The sequence below is a fragment of the Sylvia atricapilla genome, chromosome 18 (genome assembly GCF_009819655.1).
Source record: "Sylvia atricapilla isolate bSylAtr1 chromosome 18, bSylAtr1.pri, whole genome shotgun sequence".
NCBI lineage: Eukaryota > Metazoa > Chordata > Aves > Passeriformes > Sylviidae > Sylvia > Sylvia atricapilla.
The window spans coordinates 1,687,736-1,709,657 of NC_089157.1; the positions used below are offsets into that span (position 1 = coordinate 1,687,736).

Consider the following 21,922-nt stretch of genomic DNA (forward strand, 5'->3'; position numbering starts at 1 on the left):
GAGGGTTGGGGACAGGGAAGGACAGGAAGCACCACTGGAAGGGTTTAACCACCGTAGCCACCCATGAGGAGCAGCACCCCTGGGTGTCCCAGCACCGAGCCTGGCCAAGGGGTAGCAAGGGGTCCTGAAGGGGGGCTGCAGTAGAGCTCAAGCAAAGCCATCCCCTGCTAAGGCCATAAAGCCCAGGGGTGGCTCCAGGGACAGGAAGAGTACGGGAAGCACAGGACATGGCCACCAGCACCCAGTGACAGCAGCAAGGCAAAGGCACTGGGAGGACAGAGGCGCCACAACAAGTTATTCATCACAAAGAACAACTCATTCTGTTTTGTTTTTATTTACTGAGAGGTGAGGCCAATTCATCCTGACAGGTTCACAGCACAGCTCTGCCTGGGTGATGATCACAGAAACACCAACAAGCAAACACAGTATACAAGGAAAGCATCCTGTGTCTGTGCCACAAGGGGCTGGTGGGCACCAAAATGGGCTGAGCATGTCACCCCAGCCCCGTGCCACCTCAGGGACAGCTGCCAGTGTTGTAGCATCTCTGTGGGCTTCCCCACAAGCATTCAGCACCAGCCCTGTGTCCCGAGGATGCTCTCCTGGCAGACACAAACCAACTCGCTCTGAGCACTCCTCAGGACAGGTGTCAAAGCAATCCCCACAGCAGAGATGCCAAGTTAAAAAAAAAAAAAAAAAAAAAAAAAAAAAAAAAAAAAAAAACACCCCAGAGGAAAGCAGGCAGCCATCTGCCAAACCAGCAGTTTTCAGCTGGATTGGCAGAAACACTTCAGGCTTTTAAAACCAAGAGGGAAGAAAAAACAAAACTCCTCCTCTTCCACAAGTATAGAAAGCACTCAGATGAAGTGCAGAATTTCGATTTGACTTCAAAGGCATTTCTGCTGGCTAGTTACTCCCAAATCCTGGCACAGCCCACCAGAAAGCCAAAAGGCAGTGCCATTTTGTTGCCAGATGAAGTTACCCAGCCAGTTAGGATGTGAGGAGCCATGCTGGAGGAGCACAGGGTGTCAGAGGGATGCTGAAAACTCACCCATTTCAAAGCAGGGAGGACAAGGAGAAAAGGAGGGGAGGAAAGGGAGAACAGTTGTAATCAGCAGGTTTTCTTCATGCACTATATATTAAGTTAATGTGTGTTACAATCTCTTCTGTAAGGGAAAAATACCACAGCTGTTGTAGCCAGTAACACTTCCAAGAGCACTTGACTCCCAGTCATCCAGGTGCATTTCAGTGTTACCTGGGTTGCTATAGGAACCCCAACGGTTTTCCCATCTGACTCCTCCATTAACACTGGAATTTTTATTTAATTTGTTTTCCTTTTCCTCAGCAAGAAGAGGTGAGAAGCAAGCGTGCATACCGGAGCAGGAGATGCTCCTCCACGGGTGTCCCCTGGCCACACCAAAACCAGCACCCAGGACCAGAGTCAGTTCTGCAGAGACACTGCTGGAGCAACAGTGCTGCAGGTGGGGAAGGGCACAGCCCCACTGCACTGCATGGAACCATCTCGGGATGGTGTTCAGGCTGGATCTATTATGAGGCTCTCCCATGTTCCCATGCCAGTCTGTCCCCCTCTTGCCTTCCTGCAGGCAGCAGGACTGAGGGGCTCATGGGCTGAGCATCTCACGCAGCTCCTGGACAGAGGTGACAGGCAGGGAGCAGGTGAAGTTGCTGCAGATATAGGCAGTGGCTTTCCCATCCTTCCTCTCCAGGGATGCAAGGAAAGGCAGCTGGCGGTAGAGGAACCCAGTGCTGTCTCCATCTGCAACCATCAGCACCTGCCCAAAGAAGGAGCTGTGACAGTGAGAGAGTGCAGCCAGCTGGTCCTTCCTGCCCCACTGACAATGCTGAAGGCTGGCAGTGTCCCTCCACACACCCTCCCAAAATGGGGAGGGGACAGGGAGCTGAAGGGACCCACTCCAGCCCTCTTCCAGAGTCCCACAGTGGTCACATCTCTATAATGCCAGTGCAGGAAGCAGCATGATGGAGATGTCACAGCTTTGCCTCCCTTAACCACACCAGACACTTGGAAGCCAGGATGAAGCACAGGAATCAGCATATTCCAGCCTAGCCAGCTCCTTGGGAACAGCTGCCCAGCCCAGGAACAGCCCCAGAAACAGCTGCAGCATTGCCCCATCCCACCTGCAGCCCAGTTCTTCCTGCTCTCCCCACGGTCCCCAGAAAAACTCAGGCAGCAATGAGCAGTGGATCAGGGGCTCTCCCGGCTGACACAGCAGCATCAGCCAGAGGTGATGACTGGGCTGCCAGGATAATTAGCTTTTCTGAAAGGGAAAATGTTTGTTAAAGCCTCAGGGCTTGCAGGCTAATCAGGAAAAAGGCCAGGAGCTGGCAGCCAGCCTCATGCGGACACAGATGCAAAGGGTGAGCAAAAGGCTGTCCCTTCCCAAGGCACAGAGGGAACATCCTGCTGCTGGAACACACAGCTCTCCCTTGCCCGCCCCAATCCCAGCCCTGCATGTGTCTGCTGAGCATGGACACACTCACAACATGTCCCTGCTGCTCATGCCAATGCCACCAAGGGATGCTGACACCAAATGCTGCCTCTCCCAGCACACGTATCTCCCACCATGGCACTGCTCACCTGGCATGCAGCATCCTCTACACCAGAGCCAGCAGAAAACCCAGCACTGACATCCAGAGACACTCACACGGCCTCACTCATGCCTGGCAGGGGTTGCCCACACCCTTGTGCCTATGGGGGCACCACATCCCTAAGTCTCTGCCCTAGATAGTGGCTGCTGCAGTCTGTTCTATCCTCCATCAGCCCACATGTGCCTGACCCAGCTCTGGCTTGGCCTGACTCCCTGCCTGCCTCCTGCTTCCCCTAATCTCCTCTCCCTTCGCCTTTGTCTGGAATTAATTCCAGGAGTGATTAATTACCAATTCATGTCCAATCTGAAATTCATTATTCATTTTTCTCACAAGCTCCCCAAGGTCCTCTCACGGGGCCAGGATGAAGGTGAGCGGCAGTAGAGAGCTCTGCGGCTGAGGAGATAATGGGATCCTTCATAATTACCCTAAAGACCATTAATAGGGCAGGGACCTATACCAGGAGCTGGGATTCAGGCCCAGAGCAGGGATCCAACCCCTTCTGCTCTCAGCACCAGGACACCCACAGGAACAGCTATCAGCAGCACCACTGCCACTTGCAGCCCCACAGAGCTGCCTGCAGCAAAGGGCTACTCCAGACCAAGGGTTCATTTAAAATCACCACCTCAATGCAGTTTTATCATCAGCATCTCATTACAGCAAGGATTTCAGGGTGAAGTTTCTAAGGAATTAATTACTGGAAAGACCTAATTAATTGTGTTCCTGCATGCAAGCCTGGCCCCCAGCACCCTACTGGCACAAAGGGAGTGGAGGCACAGGGGACACAGGGATGCTCCCCTCACTCCTTGGCAAAGGCAATTCCCAAATCAGCCATGTCCCTGGAGCAGGTGACCCAGGGCTGCTCTGCTCAGGGAAGCTTCCTGAGGCAGGGAAGGAAATCTCAGGAGCAGCTGGAGGGGGATGGAGGCAGCTGGGAACAGGAGCACGCTCACGTCTCCGTGAGGCAGCATGGATAGAGGGATGGCTGTTGGGAGGCAGTGGGCTGCTCCCAAAGGTAGTGCAACCCTCTGAGGAGTGGGATTCTCCCCCGTTCCTCCCATCACCTCTGCAAGGTGAGGAACCATTGCTACTGCCAGAGATCCTCCTCCTACCCACTCCTGCACACTCATGCTTGTCCACAGGGCTGGGCTCTTCAGGGGGAGAGCTTTTCCCTCCTGCCACAATTCTTCTTCCAGGAAACAAACCCAAACTGGGACAGCTTCGGCCCTATCTTATCATTGCAACATGAAGAACACACAAGGGGCAAACAGAGCTAGACTGGCACCCTGCCTGCTACCAGCCTCCAGCTACATCCTTGCACATGCCCCTCAAAGCACAGGTCCCCTGAGAGCAGCCCTGGCAGGCATGACCATGGCTTGACTCCCCCATGGAAATATCCATGCAGAATACCCAGCCCTCATCTTCCTCCCTTCCCCAAAGAATGCAAAAGTTGAGGGAGAAAGATCCTCCCCTGGGGAAGGAGCATCCTGACCAGCCAGGCTTGTTACCAGCTTTGAAGGAGGGAGCCAGACTGCAGGGAAGAAGAGGGCAAGGCCGTGCTATTTGCTCTGCCCAAGACCCCAAAACTGCTGGTGTGGGCTCAGGGGACCAAGGGCTGAACCAGCTGTGGGCAGAGAGTTATTAACAGTGGTGCTGGGCTCCCATTTCCTGCAAACTGGGTCACCCAGTGTAATCCTGCAAAGGGACAGAGGACGAGTGTGGGAATAGAGGCTCGCACACAAAACAGGGACCTGCGAGGAACAAGGGCACTGCTGGATGGGTGATGGCAGAGGAAGGACAGAGAGCTCTGTGCCCCACTCGTGTCCCTGGGAATGTGTCCCTCCTTCTCCAATGCTGCATTAAACAACGCTGGGCACACAGGCAGAGAGAGGGTCAGGGGCAACACCCCCGTGGGCTGAGCTAATGAGAGGACAGAGCAGAGGATCCTGTGCTGATGGCTCAGTCCTCCCCACTTCATCCCAGCTGGTGTTACAGAGGCAGAGTGGTGCTTTAGCCTCAGCTTCCCACATTCTGAGACTGAACATGCCAGTCCCTGGCACCAGGATACAATGGCCAGGGACAAACCCCATCCAAACACCAAACCCCCTCACTTGCAGCCCAGCCCTATTTCCCTCAGCTCCACAGCTTTGCTGAAGTCAAAGCCATCATCCCCAAGGCAGGATGGGCCCATCCACCAAAGCTGATGGGCACCAGGTGCTGTGCTGCCCTTCCCTGCCAGCTCCAGATGCAGCCAACAACTCTAGCCCCTCTGTGGGATGCACTGATACATCTCAAAGCAGGGATAAGGACAAGCAGAGCCAGGCAGGAACCCCAGTACACAGCAACAGCTGCTGAATGGGAGAAAAGCTTTGGGAAAAGCCAGCCTCTCCCAGCTGGTGTTACCCAGAACTGGAGTGAGGCACTCCTTCATTACTCTCAAGGATGCGAGGGTGTCTCCAGGCAGTAGGTGACCCAGACACTAACTGGGTCTTCACAGGACATGACACACTCACACCAGAATGAAAGGTTTCCCCTCGGGAAAGCACTGGGCTCAGGGTGAGAGCAGTGTGAACAGCCAGCAGCAAGAACAACCACTGCTGCAGCCACCTCCAGGCTGGGCTGCCCATGCTCTGTGCAGGGGGAGGGGTGCAGGGCTCAGCCGTGGCCCTGCTGGCTGTGCTTAGATATGAAAGGACAGGATGCTTCCCAGGAGAGAGGCAGAACAGAGGAGGACGGGTGCAACAGCTGCACTGGGAGAAAGGATGAAGCAGCAGCAGAGACCAGGGAAGGGCTGGCAGGCAGGGGACACCTCTACCTTGTTTGGGCTGAAGACAGAACGGACGCAGCGCAGCATATCTTTAGTGTCTTCTCCTTGGGGGTCCCCACAAACAATAACCTGTCCAGGAGGAGGGAGAAAACAGAGCTGTGACTGCACCCATGTCATTGCCAGCCCCACTTCCTATAGCAGGTCCTGCAGAGGACACTGAGCCCCAGCCCATACCTGTTTGACAGTGTGATGGAAGACAGCAGTGGCCCGGACCATCTCTGGGAGGGTTATTGGGATCTTCTGCAGCCTTTCTGAGAAGGCAGCCAAGATCTTCCCAGCTTTTTCCATCCAGTCCATGTGACCGGAGTAACAAGCTGCTCGCAGCAGGTTTGTGACACTGACAGAGTTAGGGGTGGGCTCTGCTCCATCTTGGTCTGCAAAGGACAACATGAGCCCCAGTGCCTCATCACCATCTGCCATCAGCCCTGTCCTCCCACACCACAGCCCACAGAACACATGGCCAAGCCCCTGAGCTCACCATCCTTGAGCCGCAGGAGCAGGGAGGGATCGCCACCCTCAGTGGAGAAATAAGCAAAGCCTTTAGGGTCCCAGAAGAGCTTGTCCTGCATGTGCTGGAGATGAAGGGCCCACTCCAGCCAGCCCTGCTCCAGCGAGGCTTCATACAGGTCAAAGAGTGCCTGGATGACAAAGACATAGTCCTCCAGGAAGCCCTGGATGGGCACAGTGCTGCAGTGGCAGACAGGGAAGGAAAATCAGAATCTCTAAACTGAACAGGTTGGAAATGTTCTCCAACTCAGCAAAGCCCTACTTACTGGTCTCTGCTACCCAAGGAGAAGCTACCAAGCAAAGCAATGGCCGTGGCCCTCACACAACTCAGCCCCAGGGTCCTTGTACAGGAGGAGAAGGCAAGGGATGACACTTGGCAGCACGGAAGATGAGGAATGGGAAAGATTTTGACTTCAATTCCTCCTCATTGGTTGGAGGACACTAACCCTTCCTAAACTGCACCAGAGCTCTACACAAAACAGCCTCCCTCCCTCCCAGTTCAGCCCTGCCTGGAGGAGAGGACAGGGACTGCTGGGGATCTGGGCAGCACCTGCAGGTGGCCAGTCAGGTCTGTGGCCTCTCTGATACTCACCTCTGCTCCACGGAGTTGTCCTTGCCCCGGTAGCAGCTCCGCAGCAGCCTCCCACTGTCCGGGTCAAAGAGGTGTGTCCTCAGGAAGGCAGCTGCCTGTGCAGCCCTGCTCACATATCCCTGCTCAGCCAGGGCAGCCCCAGCCTGGGCAAAGCCTGAGATCATCAGCCCTGTGGAGGCAGAGACAGCAGGACAGGTCAGGGGGGGCACATGGAACCGGTGAAAGGGTCATTGTCAGTCTTTTGAAGGATGCTCAGTGTGAAGCTCATCCTCCCTGATGCCAGCATGTCAGGTCTTAACTCTTCTGTCCAGATCCAATCACTAGTGAAGTCACTCGCTGTCACCAAAGAGACAGGCAGAGTACTGTAAGGCCAGCAAGAGCTGAGCCCTCACTTGTGGGCAGATACAGGGCTCAAGACTATTCCAGTCAGCAGGATAACTCCAGCCCATGCCAGTTCCAGAACTGAACACCCAGGAATTTACTGCTAGGAACAGAGCCTGGTGTCTGCAGTTATTCCCTGAGGCAGGATCCCCACACAGACAGACACAGTGCTGTGAGCCTTCACCCATGCAGCAGCAGGGATGGGCTCTGTGCCCACCAGGGTCCTGGGTCCCCAGCTCAGACACCTCCCCCACAGCCCAGCCACAGGAGCTGGAACAAGCTAGGGGAAGAGTTTTGCTGCTCTCTGCTGGCAGCTGGGGAAGGAAACGAAGCCAGAACAGTAACCTGACACTCCAAAGGCAAGCAGGTGTGGGGCTGCTTCCACACAGCCCCTGATCCCAGCCTGCCCACTGCCTCTGTGGGAGCTCTCCAGTCCCAGCAGGACCTGTTGCTACCAGGCCCTGGTGGGGTACAGCCAAGACACGTGCTCCCAGAGCAGGGCCGCCTCTCACCATTCCATGCCGCCAGCATCTTGGTGTCCAGGTGTGGCCGTGGCCGCTGTGCCCGGGCTGAGGACAGTCTCTGCTGGCATTCCTGCAGCAGGGCACTCAGCCTGACTGGCTCCAGCCCAAAGCGGGCTGCTGTCAGCTCTGGGGAGCAGCGGGAAATGAGGACGTTCTTTCCCTTCAGCTCCTGATGGGGGTCCTGAAAGGAGAGGGAGACACAAAGGAATGCCATTGGACTTGAGAGGTGTTAGACTGTTTTGGGGCTGCTCTGCCATCCCTCCATGCCTATGGATGCAGGTCCCCCACCAGTGCTCCTGGCAAGTCTTTGCTCTCCTTCACCTTCATGGGGTCCACGTTGCCAGCCTCTTCCACTCCGTAGTGGTGCATGAAGATGTCTCCCAGTGTTGTCCCCTCTGTGGCCCCCTGGACAGGGTCAGGGAGGAGAGCCCGGAGCTCCTCGGCAGCCCACACACAGAAGGCTCCTTCTTGCTTCTCTCCAGACGTGGTGGTTGGGTAGGAATCTGCATCTTCTGCACTATAGAAACCTCCTGCCTGGGAAAAACACAACAGAGAGACCCTCCAGCTCACAGAGAGCACTTTCAGCCAGCTCCCCATCACTGCATGGCCAGCAGCCAGGATAATGAGCCTCAGCAGTACTCCAGACTGAGCTCAACCACGAGGGAAAAACAGCCCCAAGCCACATTGCAGGCAGTGTAAGTGGCTCCCTTCGGCTCAGCTCAGGGAAGAGCCTACCTGGTCACTCAGGTCCCGTGAGACATAGAGTAGAATGTCTCGGACAACATCAGCAAAGAATTCATCACCAGAGATCTGTGGGAGACACAAGGTGGACATCAGTGTTACATGGGCAGAGAGGGGGACAAGAGACACAGCAAGATATGGTGAGAGATTTCAATTTGAAGAGTTGGCAAAGGAGTATTTGGAAGTCCAAGGATTTTAAGTGAGGGATGGATTCAGAGTAAGACCTTCAATGGAAATCTATCAGTGAATACTGCATATCTACGAGGGGCAGTGGAGAGCAATGCTGGAGTTACACCAAGGTTAGAGGCAGTAGCATTGGTTGCTGACTTGTGAAGACCAGTTTAAAGGCTGTTTCTTCCCCATTTATGCTCAAAGCCCTGGGGCTACACTTTCACAAGTTTATCCAGAAGTGCTGCACAAATACCAGATGAAGAGGAGCACTGGATTGCTCCATGCCCATGGGATGGGGAGTAGGCTTTGAAGCTGCTCCCCAAACCAGGCCAGCCCTTGGACCCTGCAAGAGTGGGAGCCACACAGAGATGTCAGAGCTGTACCTGGAAGGCTCTGCTGTACACGGCAGCCAGCTGCCCCTGGTCGTAGAGCATCTTCTCAAAGTGAGGGACGTGCCAGTGCTGGTCAGTGGAGTAGCGGTGAAACCCCTGCAGAGACCATGTGAAGACATCTCTACCCACATCTTCACCCCACACTTCCTGGGCATGACAGGGGCTTACCCCCAAAGACTTACTCCTACCTGACCAATGTGGTCATGGATGCCCCCATGGGCCATCATCTTGAGGGTGTGCAGAGCCATCTGCAGTGCCCGGGCACCTTCTGGAGTTGTTCGGTTCAGGGCCCAGTACGTGAACAGAAAATTCAAATTCACTGAAACACAGGGAGAAAACAGGAGGCTGTGGGGTGGGCTCTGCCCCCAGTGTTGTCTGCCCCACAGCAGGTCTCAGCAGTAGAGACCAGACTGACCTGGGGTGGGAAACTTTGGGGATTTGGAAAAACCACCATAGTCCTCATCATAGGATCTGGAGAGCTGCTGGAAACAGGTGTCCATCACCTCTTTGGCTGCTGGGGGTGACTCCTGGCCCTGCACACAGATCTCTGATGTGTGTCGCAATGCTTCCAGAATCCTCTGGCTGCTCTCCAACAGGGCATCTTTGTTCTCCTTCCACTAAGATGCAAGGAGAAAAAGACAGTTCTTGCCTTGCACCAGTCCAAACCTACATCCCCAGTTCTCGATTACCCACCCAAAATCAGCTCAAGCCCACTTCTAGCCAAGCCAAAGCTCTGGCTTGTTCTCTGGGCTACGCTTCCTCACAACTGAATCTCCCAACTCAGTCACCCTTCAAGCCCAGACCAATTTCCCTGTGCCCCCTTTGGTTTAGCCCTGCCTGCTGCACCATTCCTGCCCCGCACCTGCTCTGCGATCCGGAGCAGGACTGTCCGAAAGCCAACACGATGAACTCCATCCTCAGGAGGGAAATACGTCCCCCCAGCAAAGGGCTTGAGGTCTGGGGTCAGCCAGACACTCATAGGCCAACCACCTCCACCGCTGGTGGCCTGAAAAACAAAACACGTGCACCAAGGTCACGCAAGAGGCACCTGCTCTGTGCCCTTCCAGCACGTCCAAGAGCCTCACTTAAAGACAGACATGTGCTTCTGTCCACCCCTGTGACCAGACCACCCCATATAGTGGTTATGCTTGCCTGAGAAACATGACAACAAACAACACTCTGAGGGAGGCAGTCACAGCCTCCTGGGCCCTGCCCATGCCTCCCTCACCTGCACAAAGGTCATGTACACTTTGTCCACATCTGGCCGCTCCTCACGATCCACTTTGATGCATACGTAGTGCTCATTCATGATCTCCCCGATCTCCTTGCTCTTGAAGGACTCCTCCTCCATGACATGGCACCAGTGGCAGGTGGAGTAGCCAACTGCAAACAAGCTCAGGTGGGTGAGGAATGGCCCTTTGCAGGAGGTGGGAAACACGTGATGGGGAGAACACTCAGAGATGGGACCCTTGCTAGGGGCAACAGCTGCTGCTTCCCTGAACAAGAGGTGGAGGACAAAAGTCTCCTGAACTCTCCAGCTTTTGTTCCTAAACACTGGCCAAGGACTCTAGCTCTGCATGTAGCCCACTTTCAGAGAGCTACTCCAGCACGTGGTCAGCTCTTGCTTGGTGGTCATCCATACCTACATAGCTACTCACACACCAGCTCAGGAAAGGAGCTCCCCTTATCTGATCATCTACTGACCAACACATGGGGACACAAAACATGCCTTGTGTCTGGTTACCTGACAGGAATATCAGCTTGTTTTCTGTCTTTGCTTTATCAAAGGCTTCCTGACCCCAAGGGTACCTGTGGGGGGAAGACAAGAGGCCCTCAGCCCCACGGGCACAAGGAGAGGAGGAGGTGGAGGGGGAAAGGCTCCCCATTGCTCTTACCAGTCCACGGGGTTGTGGGCGTGCTGCAGGAGGTACGGGGACTTTTCATTGATCAGGCGGTTGGTGTGACGAGGGACGCTGGGGGCGTCTGGTGTCCCCACCGTGGCCATGGGTGCGATCCCCGTGAGAAATGTGTGCCTGTGACACCAAACAGGCTCAGGGGCTCCCTGCTCACCACAACAAAGCTCAGCCTCTGCACAGAGCCATGACAGACCAGAGCATCAGCACCACCACCGCAGGCCCCGCCGTGCCCCAGGAGAGTGCTGCCCCCCCCATTCACTCCCCACGCCGAGGGAACCACTCTCAGCCCCAGCCCCGGGTGACTCTGCTGGGGCTCAGCCCACCACAGTCTCCCCCAGGACCTTACAAGTCCTTTCCACTCACTGGAGGCTCAGAGGAGGTTGTTCTCCAGTTTGGCCCACACCCACCCATGGTGGGGTGAAGGCCATTCCCAGGGCTGCCCCCCACCAGCACACTTTGGGGGCACATTCAACAGCTGTAAATGCAGGAGCAGCATCTGTGGGACTCGACCGGCGTGTCCTCAGAGGACATCCCCTCAGAGAGGGAAATTCCCTGCCGTGGGGTGGGTGCGGGCAGGGGGGGCCAGGCTCTGTGCTGAGGGAAGTGAGGAGCAGGAGGGAACCAGGAAGACCCCTCTGCTGCCGGGCTGATGCAGGATTCGAGGATGCAGGAGGGATGCAGGAGATGGGAAAGGCGTGCAGAGCGGAGGTATAGAGTACGTCAAGTCGTGCAGGGGCTGCGGTACGAGGAGAATTTAGGGAGGATATAGGGGGATGCAAAGGGATGTGGCGAGGATCACGGGGGTGGCAGGAGAAGTGTATGGGTGCGGAAAGGTTATAGGAAGAACTCAGGACGGTGCACGGAGAGGAGACGCAAAAGGGGTACAGGGCGTTGCAGGAGAAGTCAGGGGAGGCGGGCGCTGCAGCGAGGACACAGGGGGGCACAGGAGAGGTGCGAGGAGGACTCGCGGAGTGGCGGGGACGCGGTGATGGAGCAGCGGGGCGCTCAGCCGCCGTGCCCAGGGCCGGACCCGCGCCGCCCGCCCCTCCGGTACCTGCGGGCGCAGCGCAGCGTCGCTGACAACATGGCGATGGCTCCCGGGCCCCGCCCCGCTCCCGGCCACGCCCCCTCCATCACGGCCCCGCCCATAAACCGCCGTGGCTCCAATCACCGGCCCCGCTGCGGCCCCGGCCCCGCCCCTGAGGCGAAGCCCCGCCCCCATGGAGACCTCGCCCCTCCTGTCCCGGCCCCGCCCCGTTCCCGCCCCGCCCCGCCCACCGGCGTCCCTCAGCGCAGTCAATTGTCGCACGGGCCGCTACACCGGGTCGCTCAGCGCAGTTTATTGTCGCACGGGCACCCGCAGCCGCCGCCGCCGTCGTCGCAGCGCCCAAGCACCGCCGCCCCCGCCCCCGGAGCGGCGCCCAGCAGCGGGCGGTGGCGGCGGGACGAGGGAGAGGGGGAGCAGCCAAGGGAGCGCGAACCCCGCGGGGTGGGAGGACCCGCGGCTTCCAGCCCCGGCCCCGCGCTGCCCGAGATCCTCGCGGTTCTGGGGCAAAGCCCCTCCGCGTCCAGCAGCCGGAGCCCACGCACCCGCCCGGCCCACTGAGCAGAGCTCCCCCCAGCACAGCCCTTTGTAAGGCCTCCGCCATGGCCCCTCACAGGGGAAGGGCATTCCCTCCTGCCCGTCAAGCAGCAGGGCTCATGCTGGCTGCCCCCCAGCAGCCCCACCGCGGCCCCACACACAGGCCCTGGCAAGGGAAGGCGTCCCCGGCCGCCCGTCAAGCCCGGGGGCTCATGCTGGCTGCCCCCACGGCGAGGGGCTGCGGGAGGGCGCCTCCCGTGCGGCTTGGCCAAGCCCCGAGTCTTGGTGGGAGGAAACATCGGGGGGATTGTAACAGCCGGGGAACGGGTGAAAGTCCACATGTCCGGAGGGTTCAGAGGAAGGGGTTGAGCCCCCCGGGCGCAGACGGCGGGGCCGGGGGGCCGCTCAGCGGCAGTAAAGGCTGTGGCAGGGTGCTGGGGAGTTCGGGGAAGGTGCCAGCCTGCGGAAAGGCACTGGCGGAGGCGGGGAGGGCAGCGGTGGCAGCGGGGACGCTGCTGAGGGGCAGCGGCAGGGATGCGCTGTAGGTCATGGAGTTGGCGGGGTGGCCGGCGGGCAGCCCGGGCACTGGAGAGCTGGTCCGCATCTGGTTCAGCGTTGGCTTAGGCTGCTCGGACAGGCTGAAGGGGTTAGTGGGGGACGGCGTGCTCAGACCTGGCAAGAAGGAGAAGATGGGACATGTCAGGACAGCCAGGCCACCCCCAGCCCTTCTCCTCCTCCTCTTCCTCCTTCTCCCTCGCCCAGCCCAGGGAAGGCCCTGCTCAGCAGCCCTACGAGCACCTACCCGAGAGAAAGGGGTTGCGAGTCTTGGAGGCCGGCGTAGGTGCGACCAGGGAGTCCAGGTTGACCAGGGAGGAGGCGGCAGGGCCAAGGAAGGCCTCAGGGGTTTTACAGTCCTTCCGCTCCTTGCCAGATTCGGGCAGGGAGTCAGCCAGGCTGGCAAGGTCAAAGCTCTTTGCCCCATCCTGCCTGGTGCTGGGGAACAGGTCGCCAAAGGGGTCAGGCTCTGGGATAGAAGGAGGAGAGATGAGACACATGAGCCAGCTGGGAGACACCAAGGGTGACAGCATCCTCCCATCACACAAGGGTGACTGACAACACATCTCACCCCAGGTCACAGTATGACACAGTAGGGCTGAGCCTGCAGTATGGCCTGCCCGAGTATCACCCAAGCCACCGGGGAGACAGCAGACATGGGCACATGAAGAGACTTGGGCTGCTCCCTCAGCTGTAGGGCACACTGAGGCCACAGCACATGCCCATGGAAACAAGTTTTGGCCACACCAGCAAGCAGCTACACACACCCTGGCCAGCCCTAGAACTGCCTCCTGCCACAGGCAGGGCCAGGTCACCGTCCCCACCTACCCACTCCCAGCTCTTACCCACAGGGCTGCTGGACTTGGCTGAGGAGGGCGGCTGCGAGGGCTCCTGCTCCAGCGGCTCAGGCGGCTTTGCAAACGGATCAAAAGCGTTCCCCCCTGGAGCTGGGGGGAAGAGGGGACACTCAAGGAGGGGAGCAAGCAGGGAGGTGGGAGGGAGGAGATGGAAGGGCAGGAGAGAGGCAGGGGTGGCTGCCTGCAAGGAGACAGAGAAGAAGGAGTACAGTGCGGGACATGGGGTTGGGGGTCAGGAATGTGCACTGGGAAAGGCTTAGATGAGCTAGATCATGGGATCATTGCAGACCAAGACACCCCTACTGCTTGCAGCCATGACCCCACACCAAGCAGGTCCCTTTCCCAGCCCCAGCAGGGACAGGTGGAAGGGGCAGGTCTGCAGGAATGCTTTAGCAACCAGCACTAGCCCCTAGACCAGGTTTTGCAACTATTACCAGGAACCAAAACTGGAGGCAACACATGCAGGACTTGCACAGGACTAGGCGAAACACCAATTGGGAGTGCACTGAGCTTTGAAATACAGGCTGCTCCTACACTGTTTCCCCATCTGCAGCGTGGCAGCTGCAACCAGCAACATCCTGTCTGGTCCTGGCAGGGTGTACAGGGGTCATTTGGGTTTTGCAAATAGGCATCACTAATGGGACACAGCATCTACCCACTGCTGGAGAGGTGTGGGGCTGCCACCCGCTCCCATGGGGTGGCTCTATTAACTGCGTGTAAATTAAAGCAGCCTATTCTATACAAAGCCTAAAAGTTTCTTGAAGTCTTCAGGATGCTGAGGGTCAGGAGGGTGGGGAGTTGGTTGAAGAAGGGAGAACCCAGAGATGCCCACTTGCAGGAGGGTAGTGATGGTCAAGGCTGTCCTCAATCCTCAGCAAAGCCAAAAGGTCCACTGAGCCTCTTACCAGGGGTCGGAGGCTGCTCAGGCACAGCAGCCCAAGGGTCAGGAGCTGGTGTAGAACCGGAGCCCTGGGGGGCTGGGGGGGATGCTGTTCCCCAGGGGTCTGCAGGAGGGAAGCCAGAAGAGCTGGGTGCCTTCCCCCAGGGGTCAGAGGCTGCAGTGGTGCTGGGGGGAAAGTCCCAGGGCCCAGCAGAGGTTTGCTGGGATGAGGTGCTCGCCTGGGAGAGGGGTTCCCCACCAGGGTCTGGGACTGGCACCCAGGGATCCGCTGCACCGGTCCAGGCAGAGGCCACCAACTCCCCTTTGGGCTTCATATCTGGAAAAAAAGGAAAACTGTGGAAGAGGGGAACAATGCAGAGTACAGAGGAATGCTGAGTGGTGGGGATGTGGCCAGGCTACCATGACTTCCAGCAGTACCATCTGGGAGTATAATGGAGTAGGCAGCAAAGGGAGAAGGCAGAGGTCCTCATCGTTGAGTTCCTGGGGAGTGGGGAGGAACAGAGGCAAGGGACAACTTTCTGCCACTGTCCCAAATTTCGGCAGCCTGCAAGTAGTCCTCACCTGCCATATCCCATGGGTCAGCAGACGTGTGGCTGGAGGGGGCTGGTGCCGGCCCGAATATATCTGCCAGCTCCAGAATAGAAGACTGCAGACAGAAAGGGAACAAAGAGGTGAGAGGAGCCTGGCAGACCTGCAGGATCACCCCTGTGTGGCCACCCAGCCTCCAGTGCTGTACCTGGCTTTTCTTCATCTTATCGTCTTGCTCTTCGTCCCTGCCTGGGGCAGTCTCCTCCACGGGTCTCTGCTGCAGGGAGTTCTCCCCTTGCCAAGTCCTCACTTCCTGTGGGGACAAGGGATGGGGCCTGTGAGCTCAGCAACCCTGCAGCCAGCACCTTCTCCAGGAGACACACCCAGCACAGGAGCTGCCACCCAGAAAGTCCCAACATCCGAGCAGACAGCTCCTCCAGGGCCAAGGCCCCCAGGAGAGCACTCAGCAGACAGCCTGGAGCAGGGAAAGCAAAGCTGGCACCAGAGCAAGGTGATGTTTCAGGCTCCGGTGCCACAGAGAGAAGACCAAGTGCAAGGAGAGCAGAGCGCCAGGACTGCAGGACACAGGTACCTTCTCGTGCTCCTCTTTGCTCAGCGCGAGCGCGAGCTGCAATTGCCTTTCTTCGTCTGTACTGGAAAGTGGAGGAAGTGGCTTCTGGCAACAGAGGAAATTGGGTGACATTTCATCTTGCCCTCAGGCCGCAGGACTGCTTGGAGGGTGTCCTTCTCCTTGCTACCACCCTTGCCTGCCTGCTCAGGATCTGTGCCCATCCAGAGCTGGCCGTGCTGCACACCCCCAGCCCAGTGTCCCTGTGCTCTCTAACCAGCTCCTGCTCAGGTTCCCTGCAGTCCCCACCCAGCTCCTTCCCCAATCCCATCACCAGCCGCTGGATTAAGGCTGGGATGACCCTAAATTAGGCAGTCATCATCTCCCCTGGGAGGTTTCTGGGGACCCTAATGCAGCCAGTGAAGGAGAGGAGATGAGTTAGGCATCCCCTTGCCCTGACAGCCTGCTGGGGAAGACAGTTTGTGACACTGACCGGCCTCAGTTTGAGATTCCTGCCAGCCCCACAGCTAGACCTGAGTAGACCTTGGGGAGAGGCTGTCCCTGTACCACCATGGTAGCCAGGATCACTGCTCCATGACACTTTTCCAGCAGTGTGGGGACTCACAGGGGCTGGGAATGGGTGCCCTGGTGGGGGGGGGGTGTGTGGACACCCACACACACGTGCACATGCACGTGCAGCCCAGATGGACTTCAACAAACAGGCAACACTTTCCAGAGAGTGTTTCTACAGTGCTCATTGGAGCAGTGTGAGAAGGCTATAAATACTCCCATTCCAGGACAAAAATAGGGATATAAACCCTGCTCTGACTCCAACAGAGCCTCCATCGGGCAGGGAAGACTGGCAGCAATAAGCACCATGTCCAGAGCACAAACCCTGCCGTGGCAGGACTGAGCTCATGGTGCTGGGTGCCAGCTCCAGGGGATGCCCACCAGTGCAGCCATGCAGCTCCTTGGTTCCCATGTCCCTCTGACTTTGTGTACTGGCTGTACCCACAGCCACGTGCATGCCAGTGAGCAATCCATCCTTGGTGGAGAAGGGGCCAGCAGATCAGAGAGGGGACAGCCTGAGGTGGCTTCACACTGGGCACAGCAGCTCACTTGCTTGATTCCTCCTGGGGCTGTTTCCCAGGAGATGATTCTTTTAGCTCAGTTTGAAAGGACCAAACAGTGGGAGGGAGCATCTGCATGCAGTGAGCCCCCAGCCCCAGGGATGCTGCTGGCCCTGCATCCCATAAACCACTGGGCAAGGCTTTGCCTCCTAAAACCTCTGTGGGTAGGCAAGAGAAATGGAGGAGCTTAGACCAAAAGTCCTCAGCAGAAGAGGGCAGTCAGGTTAGGGGGTGGGGGTTGGGGTAAACCCAGAAGACAACCCCAAGTTCACCCTGAGGTTTGGGAGGCTGGACGGATCCCAGCCTGGTGCTGTCCTCTCTGAGAACAGGGAGCAGGGCTAGCCCATGCTGCCATCTGCCTGCTGGCGATTTTGGATGCCAGACAAAATGCGAGCAGCCTGGTGCAGATTGCAGGTATATGCACCAGCCTCAGGCAGCCCCCAAAATCCTGCCTCTTCCCAGGGAACTGACCCACTGTGTTCACAGATAAGGCAAGGTACAAGGAGATGTCTCACACCCCAGGACAGGCAGGGCCACTCTACCTTCTCTGCCTCCTCCCGACTCATGGCCAGTGCCAGCTGCAGCTGCAGTTCCTCCTCTCCTGTTGTCTGGGGCCGTGCTTGCTCCAGGTCAGAGGCAAACCGTGGGGATGAGGATGATGCTGAGAGATAAAACAGGGAAAGGGGAAGGAGCAGCATCAGGACTGAGGTATTTTGGGGAGCACATCAGCAGTTTCCAGGCCTCTGTCCCAATGCCCAGCCTCCCCAGATGTAGCCACACATTAGAGCTCTCTACTTCAAACAAGCCATGAGTGTAAGGCTGGAGGCACCACCAGCTGTCACTGCTGCTGGGGTCCACCACTGGCCCAGCCAAATCTCTGCCCTGTGGGGCAGGATGGGCTTCACCACCACCATCTCAAAAGACGCAAAAGAATGACAGGCACCAAGCAGGTGCAACCCAAATGCAACACCTGCCTCCCCTGAGTGACCCCGAGCGAGCCACCAGTAACACTCACAGTTGAATGAGGAGGGTGAGCCCCGTGCCCGGCTGTAATCTTCACCATAGGGTGATGCCCGGCGGCCGTAGGTGACCTGGTGGCTGCCACTGCCCATGCCCTCCAGGGCCATGCGCTCCTTGGTCTGCAGCGCGTGCGCCCGTTCCTGCTTCAGCCGCTCCTCGTCCTTCAGCAGCGCCATCACCTGCTTCACCTTCTCCCGGATATTGATGCCCTGGTCCTTGCCGTCACGGTCCACGTACTGGAAGTCCTTCAGTGTCTGGATGGTGTAGAGGTTCTCCCGGCACTGGTGGGTCACCTTCTCGGAGCCGGTTTTGATGAGGTAGTCCAGGAGGGTGAGGGCTTTGTAGACATGACGCCAGTTCTTGCCGCTGTCATTCAGCCGCCGCCAGATCATGCCCATGACCTCGGCAAAAGCCACTGTGTTGAAGGTGAGGTCGGCGATCTCTGACATCAGGGAGCTGGGAGGTCCCCAGGGATCATTGGAGGTGGCCTCCCGCACCTTGATCTCTGCCTCTGAGTAGTTGTGCACAATGTTCTTCACCTGCCGGCGCAGTGCTGACGTCGTCATGGCTGCGTCGTGCTGGAGACCTGCTGGTGGCAGGTGGGAATGGTGGAGAAGGGATGAGTGAGCACGGCCACAGCCTCACCAGCACCTGCAGCAGGGAACAGTGACACTGAGATCTCAGCATCACCCAAACCACCAAGACACATCCCCAGAGCCGTCGGCTGGCACCAGGAACACTTCTCAAGGTGGATGTGACCATCACAGGGGCATCAGGTGCACCCTGCCAGGCTGCCACGGCTCACCGAGTCAGACACGCAGGATGCTCAAGGGGAAAAGAAGTCTCATGGCAAGTGATATCCAGCACTGCAGAGCCACCACAAGTTTTGACTCTGGATTCAGCAATATTTGGAGATTCTACCCTGCATTCTGCTTCTAAAAGTAACCATCTGAAAATGGCAGCTCCCTCCTCCAGATCCTGTCTGCCTCAGCTCCAGTGTCCTGGCAAAGCTGATTTCAGACTCTCCCGGCTCTTGTGCAGCCAGGAGTTCCCCTGTACCCCCAGATGCACTACCTGCAGCTGCATGCAGCCCTGCTTGTCCCAGTTGTCAGCCCAAGGCTCTCATTGCTGTCAAGGCTGCATTGTGCAAACCCAAAACCTCGTCATGAGTCAGAACCTATCGCGACTCACTAGTGCTGGCAGCTGCTCGGGCCAGTTTTCCCAGCAAATTCAGTGATTTTGCTCCCATAAGAGGCTGGCGAATTCAGGGTGTTAACAGCCAGTGCCAGGTCAGCCAGGATGGATGCCTCTCTCACCAAAACGCCAAGCTGTCTGAGCCTCCTCTGGGCCTAGACACAGGGGCTGCAGGGGTTGGCATGGCTGGGAGCTGCCCTGGTTCCTCCCCACGGGCAAAGCCTGTCCTTGGGATGTGCTGCACTGACACAGATGAAATGATGTGGGGCAGTCTGGACCTGTCTTTACATGAGCCTGTGCCCTGCTCCGTGCTGGTCCTAAATCCTCACCTTCTCCCTGCATGGTGAGAAGACACTGTTCACCTTCGTTTTGTCATAAGGCCAGACTGAGGGAGAGGCAGAGGCTGCCTGGAGCTGCCTTGTCCTGAGCAGGGCTGCACCACAGGACTGGGGAGCTGAGCTGCTCCCGGAGCTGTGACAAAACTCACTGGCAATTTTTCCTCCATCCAAAATAACACGTGTGAACAGGAGTATCTCCCTCACACAGCAGTCTGCAGAAAACGGTTATCAGTGTCCATCCCATCCCCTCCTCGGGGGCCGGTACCTCCCTGGGCTGCAGCTGCCGCAGCACATCCAGCCCTCTCCCAGCTCAGGATACCGCTCCATCCCACCAGAGCCGGGCCAGGGCTGTGCTGATGTGCCCACAAGCCATGCACGGCACCCACCACGCTCCCACACAACCCGTGCGACCAGTCCAGCACCTCCTGCTCCTGTGGGCCAGCAGCCAGGCGCCCCACAGCTCCGCCAGCAACATCTCCCGTGAGTCAGAGGGGAGCCTGGCACTGCCACGCTCGCGGGCGGATGAAGTTTCTCCCGAGACGTTTCCCTGCACCGATTCCCTTTCGCAATGCAGCCCGTCAGCACGGCCTTTGGATCCGGCCGGGACAGCCCGTGGTGCAGGCGGCCAGGCCACAGCCCGCCCGGCACCCAGACACCTCCGGGACAAGGGCAGCAACACGGCAAAGTCCTCCAGGACTTGGCTCCACACTCTGCTTTCCACCGACACCCAGGTGGAGATAAAGGCACGTTTTCCAAAGGTGCCACCGGCCTGGAAAGCACCGGCAAACACACTTGCAGTCCGAGGAGGAGGCAGGATGGTTCCTTCTGCCTCCAATAGGTTTCCTAGCTGGACAAAGCCCAGGTCCAGCGACTGGCTCCCGGCATGGCTCATCCTGGTCGGAAACCTGACCCCAGCTGGACTTTGCCCGCCATGAGATGGCCTGAGAAGTCTGAATGGAAAGAGATGGGAAGCATGGGCTCGGGTAGGGATGAGAGGAATGTAACCAGGGCTGGAACTGCCAGTGGGGTTAAGAGCTGTGGGTTTATCAAACACAATTATCATCCCCCCCCCCCTCCCCGGAATATAAAGGGAGTGAAACAGAAGCCGTGTGGGAGATAAGGCGGCAGCACCCAGCAGCTCATATGGAATTACTGCAGTGACCTTGACCAAGAGGTGGCCAGGTGGGAGAAGGACACGACTGCGGGGCTGGGTCCCCATCGCCTGCGGGCCGGCGCGGGGACAGCGGGGGCGACGAGGGGGCGGCGGGGGGCGAGGAGGATCGGCGTGCACGGGGAGCGGGAGGGATGGGGGGGCTCTAGGGGCGGCCAGAAGAGTCCGGCGAGGGGAGGGGACCGGGAGGGGGATTACAGCTCCATCCTTAATCAGGTGCAGGGCTGAGAGGAGCAGTGCCCGCCGTGGGGGGAGCAGCAGGGAGCGGCCCCCGCACCCGGCCCGGCCCCGCTCCCGCAGCGGCCGCGGGAGCCCGAGCCCGGCCCGGGAGGCGTCACGGCCCCGAGCTGCCCGCCCGCCATCCCCCGGCAGCCCTCGATGCTCCGGCGTCCAGAACCTTCCTCCTCCTGCCCGTTCCCCCCGCCGCAGCCCGGGGCCGCGCAGCCCCGGTTACCTGCGCGGTGCTGTCGTCGCTGCCGCCGCCGGTGACCGCGGGCTGGAGGCGGCCGCGGCCGCCCGCTGCTGCTGCGCGCCGCCGAGTTGCCGGGCTGGCTGGGCAGGTCCAGGCGGCAGGTCCCGGCTTAACCCCTTCGGGGCTGCCCGGGCCCCGGCAGAGCCGCTCAGGGCCCCCCGGTGCGGCGCGGTGCGGTGCGGTGCGCTGCCGGCCGCGGGGGATGCGGCGCCGAGCCCCTGCCCCGCCGCATGAGGGAGGCGGGGATGCTGTAAATGCTCAGTCACTGCCCCTTCTCTGGCAGCCAGCCAGGCGCTGCTCGCTGCTGCCTGCGCGCCTGTATTCCTTTTTTTTTTTTTTTTTTTTTTTTTTTTTTTTTTTTTCCTCCTCCACCCCATTATTTTTAGACAGAAATCCACGTCCCCGGGCGCGGAAGAAGCTCCCAGGCATGTCGACCTCCCTACTACTCTGCTCCTTCTCTGCTAGCCAAGGCCACGCTCACAATTTGGGTTTTGGTGGTGGTTTTTTTGGTTTTTTTTTTGGTTCTTTTTTTTTTTTTTTTTTTGGGGGGGGGGTGGTCTCTTCTTATTATTTTCTTTTTTTTTTTTTTTTTTTTTTTTTTTTTTTTTCTAGGATCTAAATTTGGAGAGGGTTCTTCCCCTGCTCTGAACAGTTCCCGGAGCCTGGCTGGGGGGAGAGAGAGAGGCATCAGATGACATGACAAAATAAGTCATGTCTCTCGATCATTTCAATGCCACCCCCTCTCTCCCGGCCTCTGCTTTCCATTTTAATCACTGACAGCCCTTCAACTATTATGGATACATATGATCTTTTTAATATCACTGACATTTTTCATGATGGAAAGCACCACAGGGGTGCTGAGACATTCTGGGGTGGGAGGGGGTTTCATGCCTTCCTGTCCTGCTCCTGCCAGTCACACAAAGTGCAGAGCTG

At 58.2% G+C, this 21,922-nt stretch overlaps 2 protein-coding genes across 13 annotated transcripts; both read right to left on the reverse strand.

The window, feature by feature from the left end:
- Positions 1-294: 294 nt before the first annotated feature.
- SPATA20 (spermatogenesis associated 20) lies at positions 295-11,792 on the reverse strand. 10 transcript variants are annotated; one of them, XM_066331913.1, is made up of 16 exons: positions 11,728-11,786; positions 10,653-10,790; positions 10,502-10,566; positions 9,986-10,140; positions 9,620-9,763; positions 9,173-9,374; positions 8,946-9,076; positions 8,749-8,853; positions 8,189-8,263; positions 7,775-7,987; positions 7,442-7,634; positions 6,549-6,717; positions 5,928-6,136; positions 5,624-5,823; positions 5,438-5,518; positions 295-1,790 (listed from the first exon to the last, which is right to left on the reverse strand). In XM_066331913.1, the coding sequence occupies exons 1-16, from the start codon at positions 11,757-11,759 to the stop codon at positions 1,620-1,622; spliced, it is 2,283 nt and encodes a 760-aa protein (XP_066188010.1). In that variant the 5' UTR covers positions 11,760-11,786; the 3' UTR covers positions 295-1,619. The 10 variants fall into 10 exon arrangements, with proteins under 10 accessions (XP_066188010.1, XP_066188012.1, XP_066188014.1 ...); XM_066331915.1 differs by having other exon boundaries at positions 10,653-10,845; XM_066331917.1 differs by having other exon boundaries at positions 10,653-10,819; positions 11,728-11,785.
- Positions 11,793-11,993: 201 nt separating this feature from the next.
- EPN3 (epsin 3) lies at positions 11,994-21,203 on the reverse strand. Of its 3 annotated transcripts, none has more exons than XM_066331924.1 (10): positions 20,972-21,202; positions 17,810-18,465; positions 17,337-17,455; positions 15,689-15,772; positions 15,305-15,409; positions 15,130-15,214; positions 14,573-14,884; positions 13,656-13,757; positions 13,058-13,279; positions 11,994-12,927 (listed from the first exon to the last, which is right to left on the reverse strand). In XM_066331924.1, the coding sequence occupies exons 2-10, from the start codon at positions 18,378-18,380 to the stop codon at positions 12,608-12,610; spliced, it is 1,920 nt and encodes a 639-aa protein (XP_066188021.1). In that variant the 5' UTR covers positions 18,381-18,465; positions 20,972-21,202; the 3' UTR covers positions 11,994-12,607. The 3 variants fall into 3 exon arrangements, with proteins under 3 accessions (XP_066188021.1, XP_066188022.1, XP_066188024.1); XM_066331925.1 differs by lacking the exon at positions 20,972-21,202 and adding an exon at positions 19,769-19,857; XM_066331927.1 differs by lacking the exon at positions 15,689-15,772 and having other exon boundaries at positions 20,972-21,203.
- Positions 21,204-21,922: the final 719 nt, after the last annotated feature.